The 20361-nt window shown below is 55.8% G+C and overlaps 2 protein-coding genes across 2 annotated transcripts; one reads left to right on the forward strand and one right to left on the reverse strand.

Annotated features, from left to right (window-relative positions):
• Positions 1-342: 342 nt before the first annotated feature.
• PHYSODRAFT_555547 (hypothetical protein) lies at positions 343-8828 on the reverse strand (the record flags this gene model as incomplete). The annotated part of the gene is made up of 3 exons (XM_009522932.1): positions 343-2433; positions 8347-8403; positions 8640-8828. 3 exons carry the CDS (start codon positions 8826-8828, stop codon positions 343-345), a joined length of 2337 nt encoding a protein of 778 aa, XP_009521227.1.
• Positions 8829-15870: 7042 nt separating this feature from the next.
• Positions 15871-19018, forward strand: PHYSODRAFT_326895 (hypothetical protein; the record flags this gene model as incomplete). Its single annotated transcript, XM_009522933.1, has 4 exons — positions 15871-16440; positions 16494-16712; positions 16757-16876; positions 16958-19018. 4 exons carry the CDS (start codon positions 15871-15873, stop codon positions 19016-19018), a joined length of 2970 nt encoding a protein of 989 aa, XP_009521228.1.
• Between the last annotated feature and the right edge of the window lie 1343 nt (positions 19019-20361).

Raw genomic sequence — 20361 nt, forward strand, 5'->3', positions numbered from 1 at the left:
GTTGATGCTGCTTGCTTTTTCTGTTTCTTGTGCTTGTATACTTGCGCGTCCATGTTGGGGCTTCCGACTTCAGTCTTGAGCTTCACTTCATCTTCATCGTCCGCATCTGAGCTTGAGTTTCACGCTCCGAACGGGAGGCGCGGGCGATCGCGCGGCCAAGTCGTGGCAATCCGAATCAAATATCATACCATGCAGCTATCTCACAATCCAAAACTCGATATGCAAATCCAAATGCAAGAACGGCAACGGGGAGGTCGTGCACGCAGGAGGTTGCACGGATCGAGCAAGGCGAGCAAGGCACTCCGTCGAGCGCAGCCCTTCACGCCTTGCTCACTTCCCGGCTTAGTACTCCGAAGGCGGCAGTCCCGAAGCATCGAAGCTGCTCCATGACGACCCAGAGTCCCGTCGCGGCGGGCGTCCACCCGACGTTGACCGCTTGTCGTCCATGCTCTTCAGATACCGAAACTGGCCGGGAGGCTGCATGTACAGGTTTTGCTGCTGCTGCGCCATGTCGTACTGCTGGTGCTGGAAGCCGAATTGGTGCGCAGCTCCGCCAGCTCCTCGCGACGAGTGCTGCAACTGGAGCTGGTGTTGATGTACAAAACTCTGTTGCTGCTGGGCGGGAGGAGGCTGCGGCTGGAACGGGTGGTGCTGCTGCTGAGGGATGGAAGGTGGCTGGTTGTGCTGGTGATACTGTTGCTGGTACTGGTGCTGCAGCTGCAGTTGCTTCTCCATCGAGGCTGCAGGAGGCGGCGGCACGGGTGACGTCGGGAAGTCGCCACCAAAGCCAGAAGCTGCTGCGGCAGCGGCAGCAATATGCGCCGTGTTGCTCTCCACCGTGCGCAAGTCGCTTTGACCGTGCGCGAAGCGGCACTCCTCCTTGGTGTAGTTGCAGTTGCCCTTCAAGAAGTAGTAGCACAGCTCGGTCTTGTAGCTTTGCAACCTTGGGGTCGCAGCTGGGAGAATCTGCTGACTGCCACTTGCTCCGCTTCCAGAGCCTCCGTCACGCAGATCGTTCACACCGTGTGCCATGGGACAGTCGCGACGAGATTTCGTGCATGTTCCGTTCTCGTAGGCTTGGCAAAGCCGAGTCTTGTAGTTGGGTCCGTGCTTGCTGCTACTGCTGCCACCACTCGAAGCGCTGGGACGTACCAGATCGCTTTCACCATGGGCAAACGAGCAGGTGCGTCGCGTCTTGTTGCACTTGCCTTGCATGTAGTACATGCAGATTTCGGTCTTCCAGTTGCTCGACGATCCCGGAGGCGGCCCGCTCGGCCCGCTCTGGCTGCTGCTACGGTGCAAACTCGTTTTGCCGTGACCGACCGACGACGACCGAGACGGGGAAGGCGATGCCATCGAAGTTAGGCTGCCGCCGCTCTCTGCTCGTGCTCCAGCTCCAATCGCTGGGTTGAAGCTCGGGTGCGTGTGCAAGATGTGATCGATCGCTGCGGACTCTTGGCCGTCAAATTGCAGCAAAGTCGACTCCAATTCCTCGACCGAAATCGAGTCGAAGAGCTCCGACAGCATGGACAACTGCAGAGGAGAGACTGCCGATCTCGAGGACGTCGAGGCCGGGCCACCCGAAGCAGACAGTCTCCCACCCTCGCTCTGGCTTGTCTCCTTGGGCTCATTGCTGGTGACTTCGGCGTTGCCCTGTTCCACTGTTGAGCTAGTCGCGCCTTCAGGAGCTGGTGATGCTGTCAGCGATAGAGACTCCATGTCGTCCTTTACTTCAGAAATTGGGGGCGGCACTTTGTCTTCGCCGAGAGTGTCACCGGGGAAGGGCCTGGCGTGTTTGGGCGTGACTTGAGGCGAGTCCAGCAGCGACGACGGCAAGAACTGGCCCATGAGCTGGCTGCGGAGCGTCTGCGTGCTCGAAGACGGGGACGGCGGCTCGTCTTCATCGCCACCTTCGTGTTCACCTTCACCTCTGGACGAAGCAGATGAATAAAAGTTAAACGCCATGAGATTCGTGCCGGACGAGGCTCCACCGGGTGCACCAGACCCGCTTCCACCACTACCGGAGCTGGCCAGGGGCTTGTTGGGCGAGGTCCACGGGTTGTCACTCTGTTCCTGCAGCGATGGCGACTGCGGAGAGCGGCCACCACCAGACCCAGTGTCGTCGCCACTGCGTCTGCGCCGCAGCTCCTTGATCTCGTTCTTGGCGTCGATCAGTGCCAGTCGTTCGTCTACAAGATCGCGCTTCAACTTGGCCGAGAGCGTGCTGAACAGCGCCACGCGCTGCTTCGAGAGCCGCTGCTCGTCGCGCAGCTCGTCCACGACCTGCTGCAGCTCTCGCACTTGCAGTCGCGAGGCCTGGAGCTCGCGCAGGATGCGGCGCACGTCGTCGCTGAGCTCGCTGTCGCCGTCGGCGGCCTCCTTCCCGTGCAGCTGCTCGTCGCCCGGTGCCCCCGCGGCGCCGCCTTTCTCCATCTTCATAGACATAGCCAGTGTTCAGAGACAGCAGATCACATCAGTCAGTCGTTCGTGAAAGCGAAGGCGCCGGGCGCGAGCGCGAGGAGCGCGGCCCGGCAGTTGAGTTAACACATGCAACATGGCTAACTAATTGATGGTCCACCGTTGGCGGTAGTGACGATCCGACTAGAAAGTTCAGCAAACGCGGCGAAAATGCTTACCCATGCAAACTTGGCGCTGGGCTCCACGCTGTACTCGCGGCCGATGTCCGACACGACCTGCAGTTACCGCCGCGCCACGCAGGACACGCCATATACGCATACATAATAATCGTCAGTGATTTGAGCTGCAGAGTGTCATTGGGGAATCTGGAAGGGTCCGCTCGCCGGGCAACTCCAAACGGTTGGCACCAGAGCAGCAGCACCGGTGTCTGGGGCACAAGGACACCGGAGGAGCTCCCGGCCAACGGACCCCTGAGCGTTGCGAGCTGGACACTGCTGTCGTCACCACGCACCTGGGCGAGGGACGTCTGGAAGGCCTGGCTGATCTCGGTCGCGACGCGGCCCAGCAGTTCGCCGGTGTCGGGCGTCGGCGTCTGCTGCTCGGCGTCCGCGACAACGGCAGCTTCTCCTTCTTCGGAGACGGCGTCCACGGGCGCCGGCTCGTGCTGCGGCTCGGCTGGCGAGCCTGCTGCGGCCGCCATGGTGTCAATTGCGTGCTGGGGGCTCTGGGCAAGCGTCCGTCTGGCTGTCGGGCTGGGTTGCGCGGGCTGCTGGCTGATGGTCTGGTGGCTAGCTGGAAGGTTTGCGGTTGCGAAGTTGCCTGGGCGCTGGCTGCCCGGGCAGCAAATGCGCGGGTCGGGCGGCCGGCCTGGCAGATGCTGTTGTCAAGTGGCTCGCGGGAGCAGGAAGCCACTTGGGTCAGGACGCGACGCCGTTCGCTTTTTTGCTCAACCTCGGCGTCCTGAGCGGCACCAGGCTGTTGTTGCAGTGGCAGAAGAGACAAAACCAATTTTGAGTCTTTTTGCGACTTTAGCGCAACTCAGCTCGCAGAGCTCGCACCTCGGCAACGCTTGGTAGAGAAAATTCGGCCAAGCTCGGCGCGAAAAGCGAGTGGCGCGACGACTAAATCCGGGAGGTGGGGGTGTCCTCGGTCGGAAGTATCGAGTTTTGGTGCGCGTAATACACCGCGTCCTCGCCATTAATTTTTCGGAGCCCGTGAGCGCATACCAGATGACATGCGGTATGGCAGGCGCGGGCCATACTATCTCTCAGTGAACGACCTGGATGGGTACAGAAATATTAGAGACAAACAGGTTATCAGGTGCGCTTTCGAGGAATTTTCGAGGGGGGACTAATAATGGAGCTCTTCCCGCCGGGACGATATTTTTGACGGATTCGAGGCATGTCGCGCTATGCTAACGCCGCTATTGTTGGCGCGGGAAGCGCTCGAAACGCCTGTGGCCCAGCGGAGCTGATATGCACAGCAGCAAGATGCCCGGTGGAGCTGATACACGAAGCAGGAAAAGCTGCATGCTCGGCGTAGCTGAGACGCCAAAACAAAGCAGGCCAGTTCCATCGCTGACCAGTAATATCTTCAAGGACGCGAATGGCGCCTAGCGCACATTCAGCGCGCTTGGTGCAGGGTTCGGAGAGAATGGGATTGGGGGTCGCGCCAGATGGCGAGAACACGGCGCCATCTCGTGAGCTCTGTAGTCGCCCGACGACTGGCGGCGATTCGTTCGTCGGCATGGATGCCAAACCGTAGAACCGTAGGTAGGTCTCTGAAGATACCAAGCAAAGGGCGCGCAGTTGTGTACACATTTTTGGCGAAACGGTTCTGTTTCCTAGTGTATTCCTCAGGAGTGTATCATGGTTCTGTTTCCTAGTGCATACCTCAAAGTGGATCAGTAGAGATCGTGGAAAATCCGATAGAATCTGTTGTATTATTTTGTAGTTGCAAGTACCGCCAGCAACGAGTGAATGATGGTCTTACTGGGTTCAGCTGCCTATCAAGCTATAACATCACCGACTTCCCAAAATGGGAATCTCAATCAAGGTATGCTACACACCCATATAGTGACATTGCATTGGCTCCTTTAATGCGGGACTTACTAAAGCTACGTGATAAATTGCTAGAGCTACTTGGTGGTACCTAGAACGCAAATGCCTGTATCCTTACTTGGGCTACAATTTCATAAAACAATTCGCTAAGGCACACGACAAGCAAATACGTCGCCCGATTCCGTCGTAAGCTTCGCTGTGACTAAAGCCATTCTGCTCGCTCACCTCACCCCCATGAACATCCTGAATGACCAACCATCCTCCTTTCCAGGAAAAGGGGGCTGCTGTATGGATACTCATCAAGTAGCCGCAACGATGCACCCAAAATGAGAGCACGCGCTCATATACCTCACTGCCAAACACGCAGCGCATCAAAGCTCCGAAAGCAAGTCCCTGTTCTGCCAACGCTGCTGAGTTCGCTGCTGTTTGCCCACATCACGCTGCTTTGCTATACATGTAGCTGTTTATCAGAAAACTTAGCATCTAGCTGTTTCAGATATTACCTGTAGGCCTGGCGGGCATCAAGTATCGCTATCAAGGGGCAAGCTGGATGGTAAGAGCCCCCTAGGCCCTGAAGATTCTTCAGCATCAGAACGGCTAGAGCTCCCGAATTGTGTACCAAAATCTGGGTACCACCAAGTGGCTCTAGTACTTTTGTCACGCTCTAGTACTTTTGTCACGCAGCTTTAGTAAGTTCCGTTTAATGCTACATTATCTTGCCTCAATAGTGCGTCCGGGCTTGATAAGCAGTCCTCATGTTAATCGCAATAGAGGCTAGAGAAAGTCTCATTGGTGTAGACAGCTACAGTACCCGGTTCGGCAGGTAATGGCCGCGCATTTGATGCAAAATACTGAACATGAAATTGCGTTTCAGGGCGTATCTTGTACTGTCAAAAAGTGAACTTGGAGGCACCAATCACACAGATCACATGTCTAGAGCTAATATTTACCGATGTGTGCTCATACATAATATAATTATTGTGGAAACCGATTAGATTGTCTAATTGGGATATAAATCGGTTGATTAAGCAGATGATTAAGCTTAATCGGGTCTGATTTGCTAAACCCGACCTCCTAATTAGATCGACAGACTAAGATTTGTACTCTGATTTGACAGAGCGGTCAGTTGTGCCTACAACGCCATGTGGCTGATTTACAGTAAGCCCGGGACGGCTGATTTGCATGCTAATCAGCCCGAATGTCCGACACCCACACGGCATTCGGTGGCCGATTTAACGTAAAACCGCCAAACGCTAATGCTGACGGGAAATGACAGCGCAAATACATGACGTCAGAACTTGATAAATAGAATGCAGTACACATCGAAGCTCACAGAAGCGTATTTAATGCACGCGATGCTATTTCTCGTTAGTAGGTACGCGAATCACTCAGCTCGTGGCGGTAAGTGGTCGCTCGTCGTATTTCTGGCGGGTAATGAGGCAACCCCCATTTTATTAACCTTACACCGATTTATACCCTTACCAATGCCATATGAAATCATAAGGATCCCCGATTTAGTACCAGTCAAATCTCTCATGAACGCTGCTTTATCAGCTAATCCGCTCGGGCAATCTAATCGGTTTCCACAATACATACAACATCTTTATACTGGGATAGGAAGCGACGAAGTGCTGATAGACCAGCCCAAAAGGATTAATTCGGGCGATGTCCCCCCTTCCAATCGACACCGGTGATGAACCGGTAACGTCTTTAGACAATTTACAGTAAGTGATGTCTATTGACCGAGTGTTTTAGACTTCTCACGAATGATGGAGGCTGGTCCAGTTCATTTGCAAATTCGTCGAGTTAGATTCGTCATTGATTTTGCTCTGAAATCGGTTGTACGTCGTGACCATAGTGGCGATACATTGTCGGGCAGATTCTGCGGCTGCGAAGCAGGCGCAGGAGATGCCCGTGGAGCGTGCGGATTGAGTTTATCAATGGCGATCAAAGGTGAGTTAACCAATCCTATCCCAGTCTTCGCGAAGCCCAAGTATATAAAATGGTCCCTGCGTGTGTTATCTGAATTTTATACTGGGATAGGAAGCAACGTTAGTGTTGCTATCGCAGACCAAATCGGATTATATCCGTGGTACATCAAGTCAAACGATGACCCCTCTTGACATCTAACTGGTACATTTTCTTGAAACCGGTACGACTCTGGTGCCGCACTGGAATGTTTATACGCGTGGGCAGTCTGAACCAGTAGGATACCCTTCACACCGGTATGACCTCGGTTTGCAGATCGAACCGGTGTGCTACCGACGATACTGATATGAATCAGTACAGATATTGAGCTGGATACCGATCGACGAAGTGAAGTAAAGAGAACGCTTGAGGTGGACTGTACAATAGCACTCGAGATACTAAGTAAACATTTACATTTTCTACAAGCTACAAACAGATTTCAACCAAGGTTCGAATTTAAAAAATTGTAAAGCATTGCTTGATAATATCTTGCATCCATTACAGTTTTAACCCCTTAGTTACTTTATGTTGGAACGCTCAACATAAGCGGTGTATACCCTAATTCCCTCTTGTCGCAGCGTTTATGCTATTTTGGAACGCTCAACATAAGCAGAAATTTCACTTGGAGTTTGTATGGATCATTTTCATTATCCTGGTATACAAAAAGTAAGATCTTTTTCTGTGTGTAAAATGGGCACATGTACAGGACTAGGTTTGCCTTTGGTGCGGGCTTTTTCCAAAGTGCAAGAGAAAGGATACTGCCACCCATCAAATTGGTGGCCGACGGCCACTGATTCCCCTCATTCGAGAAAACGACCGCCAGACGAACAATGGTCACCCCCGTCGGGAAGACACCGCGCCACACGCTCACGCCGGCGGAGAAGAAGAATTGTCTGGAGGCACTGCGGCGGGAGCGACAAACTACGCCGCGCGGAAGAGAAGGAGGCGAGGGCAGGAGCTGCAGCGGCAGCACCCCCGCAGAAGAAGGCGGCGAAGACGATGGCTGCAGCGGCTGCGAACCTCGCGTCTGCAGAGGCGAAGCAGACCGTGGCGGAGGCAACGACGGCAGCTGCGGAGGCAATCCCTGGCGCGGAGAATAAGGGGGCAGCCTCAGCAGAGCCGAAGGCGACGGGCAAGACGCGGAAGGTGCCAACTCGAAAGAAGGTGCCTGACCAGACTCCAGCTATGTGGAGGAGCGGGCCAGCGCCGGCCGCGATCGCCGCACGCGCTCACGACGCCGCACCAGCAGCAGTCGCATTGGAGGTTGCAGGCGCAATGGCCAGCATTGTGGCGACAATTGTGGAGGAGGCGACACCGGTGAATGGAGCGACGCCCCGTGCGGCAACTGACTCCGTGACGAGCAGCACTCGGCCAGGCACGAAGCCATCCAGCTCCGGCAAGCGCAAGCGCGTTGGGACAACGGAATCGAGGAAGCGCCGACGCAGGATCGTCGATGAAGACGGCGCAGATAATGAAGGAGACAATGATGAAGAGGTACGCAATGCTGGACGAAGGCAACATAATGTACTGGATATTGTCGTTTATTCAACATATCGCTAACATAAGCTTACTGTTTATTTGATTCTAGGTGGATTCAAGTGAGGCGGCGAGTATCAGTGCAGCCGCTGCCGGTGTGGACGCGCGTGTTGATATTTCACTGGATTGCGTTGTCGATGGTGACCCAAATTTAATGGACGACGGGACCGCCGCTTGTACATGCCTCAACTTGGACGAAGATCCCGACGTGGGCGAGGAACCTAAAGGCACCGGGCGCGTACGCGAGGAGCGCGGCCCGGCAGTTGAGTTAACACATGCAACATGGCTAACTAATTGATGGTCCACCGTTGGCGGTAGTGACGATCCGACTAGAAAGTTCAGCAAACGCGGCGAAAATGCTTACCCATGCAAACTTGGCGCTGGGCTCCACGCCGTACTCGCGGCCGATGTCCGACACGACCTGCAGTTACCGCCGCGCCACGCAGGACACGCCATATACGCATACATAATAATCGTCAGTGATTTGAGCTGCAGAGTGTCATTGGGGAATCTGGAAGGGTCCGCTCGCCGGGCAACTCCAAACGGTTGGCACCAGAGCAGCAGCACCGGTGTCTGGGGCACAAGGACACCGGAGGAGCTCCCGGCCAACGGACCCCTGAGCGTTGCGAGCTGGACACTGCTGTCGTCACCACGCACCTGGGCGAGGGACGTCTGGAAGGCCTGGCTGATCTCGGTCGCGACGCGGCCCAGCAGTTCGCCGGTGTCGGGCGTCGGCGTCTGCTGCTCGGCGTCCGCGACAACGGCAGCTTCTCCTTCTTCGGAGACGGCGTCCACGGGCGCCGGCTCGTGCTGCGGCTCGGCTGGCGAGCCTGCTGCGGCCGCCATGGTGTCAATTGCGTGCTGGGGGCTCTGGGCAAGCGTCCGTCTGGCTGTCGGGCTGGGTTGCGCGGGCTGCTGGCTGATGGTCTGGTGGCTAGCTGGAAGGTTTGCGGTTGCGAAGTTGCCTGGGCGCTGGCTGCCCGGGCAGCAAATGCGCGGGTCGGGCGGCCGGCCTGGCAGATGCTGTTGTCAAGTGGCTCGCGGGAGCAGGAAGCCACTTGGGTCAGGACGCGACGCCGTTCGCTTTTTTGCTCAACCTCGGCGTCCTGAGCGGCACCAGGCTGTTGTTGCAGTGGCAGAAGAGACAAAACCAATTTTGAGTCTTTTTGCGACTTTAGCGCAACTCAGCTCGCAGAGCTCGCACCTCGGCAACGCTTGGTAGAGAAAATTCGGCCAAGCTCGGCGCGAAAAGCGAGTGGCGCGACGACTAAATCCGGGAGGTGGGGGTGTCCTCGGTCGGAAGTATCGAGTTTTGGTGCGCGTAATACACCGCGTCCTCGCCATTAATTTTTCGGAGCCCGTGAGCGCATACCAGATGACATGCGGTATGGCAGGCGCGGGCCATACTATCTCTCAGTGAACGACCTGGATGGGTACAGAAATATTAGAGACAAACAGGTTATCAGGTGCGCTTTCGAGGAATTTTCGAGGGGGGACTAATAATGGAGCTCTTCCCGCCGGGACGATATTTTTGACGGATTCGAGGCATGTCGCGCTATGCTAACGCCGCTATTGTTGGCGCGGGAAGCGCTCGAAACGCCTGTGGCCCAGCGGAGCTGATATGCACAGCAGCAAGATGCCCGGTGGAGCTGATACACGAAGCAGGAAAAGCTGCATGCTCGGCGTAGCTGAGACGCCAAAACAAAGCAGGCCAGTTCCATCGCTGACCAGTAATATCTTCAAGGACGCGAATGGCGCCTAGCGCACATTCAGCGCGCTTGGTGCAGGGTTCGGAGAGAATGGGATTGGGGGTCGCGCCAGATGGCGAGAACACGGCGCCATCTCGTGAGCTCTGTAGTCGCCCGACGACTGGCGGCGATTCGTTCGTCGGCATGGATGCCAAACCGTAGAACCGTAGGTAGGTCTCTGAAGATACCAAGCAAAGGGCGCGCAGTTGTGTACACATTTTTGGCGAAACGGTTCTGTTTCCTAGTGTATTCCTCAGGAGTGTATCATGGTTCTGTTTCCTAGTGCATACCTCAAAGTGGATCATGATTTTGGTGTAGAGATCGTGGAAAATCCGATATAATCACCCAGAGTGGCGCGTTGCTTGCTGCCCAGGAGCTCCCGGAACCTGATGAACACTTCGCTCATGAATCTCGGATCTTGATCATGCCGAATCATGGAAGACGCCCCGAAACTCATGAAGACATTCATCGTAGGCTTCGGCGACATCATGGGCGGTGGTTGATGACATCGGTTGACACATCACATACCCAGAGAAAGCATCCTGTAATAGTAGCAGAAACGTGTTTCCTCGGGTTGACATGAGCATGTGCGTCACGAAATCCATGGAGACCACCTCGAATGGGTGTCTAGGCTCAATGTTGCCTGGCGACGGTCCTGGATTGGGGGGTCTCCCTTTCCCACTGGCGCAATCAGTGCACTCTTCACGAAACGCTCCACGTCTGCATACATGCCTGGCCAATAGAACTCCGAACGTAGACGCTCATGCGTTCGTGTAATACCTTGGTGTCCACCTTGTTAGTCTTCGTGTGTATAATGAAGCCGATCTTCTCGCAGCGCTTCCGGGACGACCAAGCGCGGCTCATCCTGGCCGTCACGTGGACGATCCCGGGTGGATCGACTTGCTCGGTCCACCCGACGCTAGAGGCGAGCACGCCTCTAGCGTCCAGGGCGAACAAGTCTGCCACCTTGGCGATCTTTCGCAACCTGTGAGAGGAGAAGTTATCTGTCTCTCCATTCAGGAAGTCCCGAATCTCCATGAGGTAGTCGTCCTGCTCCTGGTGTGCCTTGATGCGGCGCCACCGTTCTGCCTGGTATTCCAAGGGCCCCATGGGTGGGCGCTCGTCCTGCGTGCGTCCTGCCTGAGTCCTTTTCAGCACCGCCATTACCCAGGCTGCCTCCGTGAGCGGGACAGATTCCGGACCGGGGCCCGGCTCCACTTCAGCGGGCATTCCGGGAGTGAGGTCAGAAGGACTTCCCAAATCTGCGGGTTGTTCATCTGGATCAGCAGTCATCGTCTTCACCAATTGCTCTCGGAGCTTGGACACCACTTCCAAGTGCTGTCGTTCCTCGTCATCCTGAATCGTGCAATCTTCGCTAAGGGTCAGTGTCTTGGAGGTCAAGTAGTCCGCGGCCTGGTTGTATTCACGCTTAACGTGTACCAGTCGGACTGTCCTGAATTTCTCCTTGAGCACTTGACATTCGGCGATCCTCCGCTGCAGGTTAGGCTGGTTGCAGTTGATGAGTCTTTGCACCTGCTGAATGACGTCCTCGAGTCACCCACGACCACCAGGTCCGCGATGTCCCGCTGGAGCGCCATGGCCATGCCTTTCAGTAATCCATAGTACTCCGCGTCGTTGACAGTCACTCCATCCAGGATGTAGCCGCGTGCCTCGATGACAGTCCATTCGGGAAGCTGCCACAGTATACACCCACAACTTCCTTGTTTCGTGGACGTCTTAGCCGCACCGTCGAAACTCAGTGCGACTTCTGGATAGTCTGGTTCCAACACCTCCACACTCACCGCAGGCGGCGCCTTCACTCGCCCCTTGGCCGGGATCAACAATTCGGCCACCGCATCTAGATGCTCTCTGGGCGTGATACCCGCCCCTAGGATGGCGACCAATCCGTCCTCATCCCTTTGCACTTTCCGGATGTCCAGGTCGTAATGTGATAGGGCTACGCCCCAAGGCACTGTGCGACCATCCGTGGTTTTCGGCTTGATCACCCACTTCAGGACGGAGTACCTGGTATACACGACCAGCAGGCGTCCTTCGACCAGGATCTTGAACACTTGAACACTTGGAGCACCTGAATGACTGCGAGCTCTTCCTTTTCGGCGAGGTGGTACCGGAGTTCGGCATCATTCAGGACACGCCCCGTGAAACGTACAGGTTGGATCACGCCATCATACTTCTGTCCGAGGACGGCACATGCCGCCCACAGATTCGCATGCGGGATGATCACGAACGGTTTAGTCCGGTCCGGGTGTCTGAGCATCGGGGTGGATACAATTTTCCTTTTCAGGATGTCGAACGCCTCCTTCGCCCGAGTCAGATCTCGACCGACCCGAACTTGATCGTCCTTTAGCTCATACAGCACCGCAGCGACCACTGGAAAGTCCTCGATGAACTTGTGGTAATAATTCAGACTTCCCAGAAAAGATTGGACCCCTTTCAGGGTCTTCGGGAACGGCAAGTCCTGGATACCCTTCACAATCTTCGGAGTCGCTCGAACCCCTTCAGCTCCGATCTCATGAGACAGGTACGGGATGGTCCGCTTCCCGAATTCGCTCTTGGGCTGACTGATCGAGAGGTTTCAGTACCGCAGTCAGTACAACAGCGCGTTCAGGTCGTCGCACAATTGGTCCCAAGTGGCGGGTCCATGTGCGATGTCGTCGATGTAGGAGCTCCGCCCCAGGACCGGGCCCATTTGGGGTGGCGCAGGTATGTTGCGTTTGAACACCGTCATCTAGTCAGTCAGGGCGGGCAAACGCCCCTCTTCCGGGGCGGCTTCGGCATCACCGTCATGCTCAGCTTCTGGCCGTAAAGGGTCCGACTTCAAGTGGTCCAGCACGTCTTGGTCCATAGCTTCCTCCGCGGGCGGCAATCGAACGAAACCCCACAAACAGTTGTTGATCACATGTTGGTAGACGAGCAGAGCGTTTTTCAGCCCGAATGGCATCCGTACCCACTGGAAGTGCCCGAATGGGCACACGAATGCCGAGATGAGCTTGGCTCTCTCCCGTCATCCGGATCGCCCAAAACCCACGTGCCATGTCCAAACTCATGAACCACATCGCCTTCTCGAAACCGACTAGCAAGTCGTTAATCAGAGGCAACGGGTAACTGGACAGCTGGATGAAACCGTTCACGACTCGATAGTTGATGCACATCCGAATGTTGACGCCGTTCTTCTTCAGGACGACCACAATCGGGGAAGCCCATGGCGATTCAGAGTGTTCGATCAGACCCGTCTCCAAACGTTTCTTCAAGAGTTCGTAAACCTTCACCATAAGATGCGGAGCCACGGATCGGAGCCGCTGGGCCACCGGCTTCGCATCTCCGACGTCTAGGTCGCACACCACGCCTCGGGCAGGCGCTGTAGCGGCGTTCCCGTCACCCAGGAAGACTTTCATGTGGTACTTCAGAATGTCCTTCAGCTTTCTCTCCTGAGCAGGAGTGCTCACTCCGGGCTCACCCATGTCGGCCTCGTCAATGTCGCACTCCGAGCTGAGATCCGGCAATTCAGGGAGCAGGGCCAGTTGGTCCCTCAGCTGTGCCATCAATTCACTTCCACCGTGAATGTACACCGCGGGTTCCAGGTCCAACTCCTCAGCGCTCACTCTCATGCAGCGAGCGTATTCAATCTCCAGGTGCCTGAGTGGAGTGCTGTCCATCGCGGACGTAGGCAAATCTACCTCGCATTCTTCCTCGACTTCATCTTCAGGTTCAGAGTCCGGAGCTGCTCGCCGAGTATTCCTCCAGGGTGTTGAGCCCGGGATCAAGATCTTCATTCGACTCTTGATCGTCCGGCACATCTTACTCCTCGCCCCGGGGAATCTCCTCCACTTCCACCGGAAACGTAAACTTCTTCATTCCGGTTGAGGGCGAACTCTCTGTCCCATAACTACTCGGGTGTTTCTGGGGTTGCATGAGGCGAGGCCGATGAAACCTTTGTTGCCCAGGGGGGTTCGTATAGCACAGCCCAAGACTGTTCCTCAGGGGTAGACCCAGAGAATCGACTTGAGAGTCAACAGCAAGAAGATAGACCCAGAGATTCGCAGCCGCAAAGCTTTAAACCCTGAGAATCACACTCCTTGGTTGGCGTGGGTACCTTGTGTAATCCCTGTCGGCTCGTTTGGCTTCGACGGAACGGCATTCCACCGGTTGAAAATTTAGCCTCGAAGAAGTGCGGGAGCGCACGTCTACTTCAGAACGCACCTCCACACCAAAAGGCAAACCCAGAGAATCCGATCCCCTGAAACCCAGAATATCACGAATTCAGGGTCCAGGATTTCAGTCAACTCTGGGACTTGGAACTCAGAAGACACCTTACCCAAATGCCCTCCTAGCTCGATAAAACCAACAAATACAGAGTATACAAACACTACAACTAGCCGTCACTTATTCTTTTGGACCCTTGGACGGTGGGTCACTCACAGACTAGGCTCACTCGAGTCTGAAATTCAGGGGCCTAGCTCCCCTGAGATCACACAAACGCACACCACCTCCAATAAAGGAGGAAAATACAATCACTATCAGTTACCTTCCCTTCATACAAGCAGTCAATACAAAATCCTGGAGGCGACTACCTAGCACCCCAGAATACCCTCTGGAATAATATGAAATGGACTGCCACGAGCACAGCAAGTGACCCAACTAGGATATGGAATAGATGGATCACTCCAGGAAGCTCAAGGCCGTCGCTGGTCACCACCTAACTGGACTTGAGTTGATGGAGTCCACACAGACGGCTGTCCTTCGCCGTTGATGTGCCCGTAGCGTCCCGCGGTCGTAGTCTCAGTTCCTCCGGATTTCCGTCGGCAGGCTTGGCCGAAGTCACTTGCGCAGTACAGGGAAAATTGAACTCTGTTTGGTTTTTATCAGCTACTTCTCTCTCTTTCGCTCTCTCTTCTTCGGGCAAATATCTTCTGTTCATTATGCTTGGGGTCAAATGTCTTGTCTTGAGTATACCTTGGGTTCAGCGGTCCAAACTTACGATCGGCTTGCGAATCCATTGTCGCACGGCGCGAAAGTGCCAATTGTGGGTCTTTAGACTTGGTTTAGTATGGTGCAGGACTCCCTCTCGACTCCTCGAAAGTATCCAGTCTACGCATCCACAACGGTTCTTCAAGGTCACGCATCACTTTGATTGCAGACTGGCTTCGAACTGACTCGAGTCCCTGAAAATCAGGTGACACTCAGGGTCATCTTTTGAAATCCTGGGAATTCTGAGGAACCTTGGGGAGCTGTGGGGATTCTTGGGTGTTGGCTTGGGAAACACTTAAGTTCAGTATAGAGAGTCTGGATTTATGGTCCAAACTCAGAGAATCATCTTTGGAACTCTGGGTCACCTGCACTCAGGGAGGCGAATCTTTGGGTCATCGTGCGGCACTCTGGGTTTCCGTGTGGCACTCTGGGTAACAAGTCTGCTGCATTGCAGGCTCGCGTGCATCTCCACAAAGCCACACTTTTAGCGGGTTTAGCGGACTCCTGCGCATGATCATAGTGGTAGTGGGTTGATTCTCAGGGTAATTTGATTCTCTGGGGCACTCTGAGCCACAGCAAGATGAGGTGTACTCTGGGATACATTCTCCAGAGACACTTTCCGCCAGACTTTAGGCACTCATCGTAAGGGAAAGTCCGCGGCTGGACTGAGTGTTCTCTGAAATCCTGGGCGTGCACTCCCAGGATTCACACTTCCAGCCCGTTGGGCCCATCTGCGGTCAGGCGCTGAATTCATCCCGAGAAATCACTTCTCTCCCACTGTCGCCATCCATGTCACACGGGTACAGCCGCGCTGTATCCAAGTCATCCACCAATCAGCATCCGATACAAACTCCAAGTCACAGAGGTGACGGCGACCGCCTCGTGTCAACCGCCCCTCCTGGTCCGGGTCCATCAAAGAGGAAATCGCTCCGAACTGGTGAACCATGGCCAGGCCACAAAACCACAGAGGGCAATCCACCGTCGACTTCGATACGGCCGTTGCACTCAGTCGACTCCCAGGGTTTCACTCACTTTGGCGGCTCCCTATCTCCCCAACGGTTGGTCAGGACCTATCTTCAAGGTTCTCCTCTCAAACGCAAAAACTCCAACGTGCAATGCGCGGTCACATCGCCATTTCACATATCGTCAACATGGCGGAGAGCGGACCTTCGGACGGCAAACAAGCGACGGCGCCAGCTCAAGGCACGGCGCCCCCCGGCAGCGCGCCACCTCCGACGCAGCAGCGCACCGGCGACGCCCCTGCGAACGCCGCACCAGCAGGTGGCGGCAGCGGCCAGACGGGTGACTCAGCGTACGGCAACACTTCGACGGGCAGCACCAAGGCGGGCGCGACCAAGCACGTCTCCTTCTCCAGCGCCACCGGCAAGACCTCTGACGCGGACATGCGCGAGGCCGATGGCAACGCCTCGGCTAACGCTGCAACCCAGGAAACTGGTTACACGAACTCAGAGTCTAAGGCGCCAGACGCGGCTGCAGACGTGAACCTGGAGGGTGCCCCTGAGTTCAAGTTACCACGACACGCGACGCTGGAGGACGTCAGGGGGCTCATCTTCGCAGGCATGCTTCGGCAGGAGGAGGTCGACGTCCCCGACTTCGTACTCCCTGAGCGCCCACCGCATTGGAAACTGCCAACCCCGCCGGATCTCAAGACCAACGCGTATCTCGTGGGAGTCCCAGGGATCGTGAACGACTTCGCGCGGGTGCATTCGCCATGGAAGGCTACGGCGGCGTGTCTACGCTGATCGGCTTCGAGGAGCTCTCCGACGAGGATCTTCAGGGGTTGAAGGAAGTCTGTGGCGCCAACGCTGGGATCGACGTCCTGTGTCCGCGTCGTTCGCCTCTTTCCGCATTCGAGTTGGACAACACCCTGAATTCCATCGGTATTCGACGCGAGATGGCCTCACTCCTGCGTCACTTCAACAGCACAAGGCTCGCTGAGCGCGTGTTCAAGATGACTGGTTATCTGCGTCGAGTCCTCGGGCCTATCGAAACATGCGTTCTCTGGCTGACTCTCAGCAGGGTTTCACCGCCACTCAGGAAGTAGTCGACACGCGACGCAAGTACAAGGAACTAAAGCGCGCCTGGAAATTCACGTGCGACTACTGGTTCCTGGTGGTCCAAGAGGCCCTGGGCAAGGTGGATGATGCTGAGTCCAGGTACAAAGTCGCGCTGGGCGAGCAGAAGACGCGGTACCAAGAATAGATTGATTCTCTGGAGTCCGAGAAGGCGCAACTCAAGGCGCGCCTTGTCGACTCTGAGGCACAAGTGCGAATCCTGAAATCGCGTCTTGAGTCAGCCACCGTGGACCCCTGGAAGTTCTCTGATTTCCTTCAAGAACACATAGACTTCACGAGCAATTGGGAGCGTCTCCACGACCTCTTCAATCTCTGCATCAAGGACGCGAAGCCTCCTGAATCCTGGGACACTGTCATCAACGTCACGGCCATGGACAAGCGCAACGCTGCGGTGGCCCCGTATCCAGAGAAGAGCACGCGTATGCTGTCTTCAGGGTCTGGGTCGTTCAGTCGTCCTGAAATTCTGGATCTCACGGGTCCTGGCAGCAAGTCTCGCAGCGGCGCGAAGGCCGGAGGCAAAACTCAGGATTCCAGGAAATCTCAGGGTTCCAAGAAGGGTCAAGGCTCCAGAAAATCACGGGACCCTGAGGCGCCAGACACACAGTCGAAGTCCGCAAGCCCCCAGGTTCACAAGGTCCAGCGTCGTCCCAAGGGTCATCAGCCTGGCCGCGACTCCGTGCGTCGCGCCGGCGAGAAGACTGTGGTGTCCAAGGAGGCCGCACACACGATGCTCCCTGGGCGTGTCGTCTGGAAGGAAGTTCGGCCAGACGTGCGTCAGGCCATTCTTGCTGGGCTCAAGTACGACACAGCCATGGAGTGGATCGGCAGCGACCGGGCGGCTCACGGGCACTTCAGGCAGCCGCAGGTGAGCAAGATGCTCGTGAGCATGATGTACTGGTGTCGTCTTGACCTGACTCCCTGGAGCAAGTACGTCCCTGAAGCCTACTACGAAATGGCAGACGAGCGTCTGGACAGGTGCCTTCGACGCGGTGATGTGCCGCCACCCTGGGGGAACCTCGATGACCACATGGTGTACCCTGATGAGGACGCCGATTCCACGGTGGACGACATCGAGAACGACCCGGACTACCAGCCTCCCGCCCAGGAACCTGAGGAGAGCGCCTCTAGTAGTAGCTCTGAAGAGGAGGAGGAGGAAGTCACCCTTGAAACTCTGGAGGACGACGACGACGCAGGGGACGACGACAACGCAGAGGCCGACAATGGGGTAGAAGAACCCCTGGAAGTCAAGCCTCCTGCTAAGCGCCCCCGTTCTGAGTCAACCAAGAAACCTCAGGGTTCCAACTCGAAGTCGACGAAGAAGCGTCGCGCGGGAAACAAGACAGACACTACTGCCACTCAGGGTTCTAGTGGTACTCAGGGGTCCAAGGCTACATCACGCTCCAAGCATCCGTCGGCGCTCGCGCGGAAATCATACTCGGAGCTCACTTCAAGTGAGTTGATGACGGCCGAAGATCCTGAGGACAACGAGACTTCCTGGCGCATCTATGAAGTTCTTGTGCAATATCCAAGGTCGACCAAGAGTGCGTCTTGCCAGACTCCCGGGTTCCCAGAGTACGAGATCCACAAGTATTCGTACGACGTTGTTCACGAGCGCTGGGACCGTGAGGCATACCAAGAAGTCCTGGATTCTGAACCCTGGGAGACTATGCTTCAGGGTCGCTTCCGAGTGTTCTACTTCCATGAGCGAGAGCTGCTCTCCGCGAAAGCGCTCAAGCTGATGGAGGACGTCGTGGACGCCATGCACAAGCACGCACAGGCAATCTGGGAGCGCGGGCACTGGGTGCCTATTCCGACTGAAGAACAAGCAGACGCCACCATGGAATCTCAGCGTAAGTCGCGTCGAAACGCGCTACGCAGAGCGTACAAGACGCTTGTTGAGCGCTCGCGCAACACCCCCGGGTTCATCCCGTCGTTGTGGCACGAACCGAGTCTCTGGAAGTTCCCGGACAAGTGCTGCTACTGGGTTTGGGAGGATCCCAGGGCCAAGAAACTCGGGGGAGCTAAGTGCAAGGACTTAGACGTCCAGCTAGCGACGTTGGACATTCGTGAACCCGCTCGAGTCCAATGGAACACGACGACTGACGACGATGAGTGGCTCCAAAACGTACCGAACGACATCAAGCGCCACATCAAGCCCCTGGCCATCCGCAAGCTCAACCCGCTGTCTCTCAAGCACTCGTGAGAGTCAAGGTCACCTCCAAATCCTGAGAACCACCTGAATTTCACATGTCGTAGCGTAACTCTCCATAATACCCAGGATTTCATCTCGATCTCAGCGTCTTCCCCAGAAATGCATCGTCTGCTGACTTGTTCACTGTCTCCATGTGCTCGTAAACCTCGCCGCCTTCATCTTCCTTCTCACCACTTCACACAATGCCGAAGCCTCAGCAATATCGCCTTCTCCATAATCAAATCAAATCAAATCGCATTCGCGTTCTCCGTCTCCAATATTCACACATTCCGTCGATTTTCCCAGAGTATCACAGTGTCATTCTGGTTTCCCCCCTGATATCACATGTAACTCTGGGTTTCCCCTGAATATCACATGTAACTCTGGGTCAGTGTCACCCCAGAGTGCTAGACTCCTGGGTGATCATCTCCAGCCTGCATGGCCTGGAAACGGGCTCGCGCTCTTGCGCCTTGACTGAATTCGTACAGCAGGGCACCACAGTTGAGCTTCGACACAGGCAGGTACTCGGTCTCATCATACCCCTTCCACTTCACAAGGTACTCGCGAATTCGTCTCGATGTCCGAGTCCGTTTAGTCCATCGCAAATCCAGGATTCGCTCGACTTCGTACTCATTGTTCGCAGCGTCGGGCTCCCAGCTGTCTTCGGGCAACAACGCCGCATCAAAAACATCATCCTCGTCCACGTCGACCTCCACAGTGGGCCACTTCGGGAATAGTGCTCTAGGTTTCAAACGGCTCCCATGTACCCGGGGATTCACGCGATATCCTGTGTTCTCAACCCTGAGTTTCACGCGGAAGTTGTCATGGATCTCTTGAATCCTGAAGGCACCGTGCCACAAGTGAGCCAGTTTGCGGCTCAGCCCGGCCTGCACCTTGGGTATGTACAGCCACACGGCGTCACCAACCGCGAACCCTAACTTCAGACGTTCTGACAGCTCTCTCCACTTCCTGGTTTGTTCGGCAGAGCGCGCCCGCTTGGCCTTCTTCTGGAGATCCTCAGCTCAAGCTTGTGCATAACTGTAGTGACGTTGTAGCTTCCTGCGCCACTCGTACGCGGTACGCTCTTGGGTGCTTGATGGCCTGGGTCCCAGCATTGCCGTGTGCGTCCCAGCCGTGCACCAAGAAAAACGGAGGATCCAGGCGAGTAGCATCGAACGATGTATTCAGGGCGAACATCAGGCGCTCAGCATGGTCGTCCCAGTTGCTCTGGTCCGCCTCCGCAATGTACACTCGAATGCTGCGCCGACGGTCTGCACCGACCGCTCTTGTTGTCCGTTCGCCTGGGGGCGATACGCCAAAGTGGCCCGCTGCTTGCTACCCAGAAGTTCACGGAA

This window comes from Phytophthora sojae, assembly GCF_000149755.1.
Source record: "Phytophthora sojae unplaced genomic scaffold PHYSOscaffold_2, whole genome shotgun sequence".
NCBI lineage: Eukaryota > Oomycota > Peronosporomycetes > Peronosporales > Peronosporaceae > Phytophthora > Phytophthora sojae.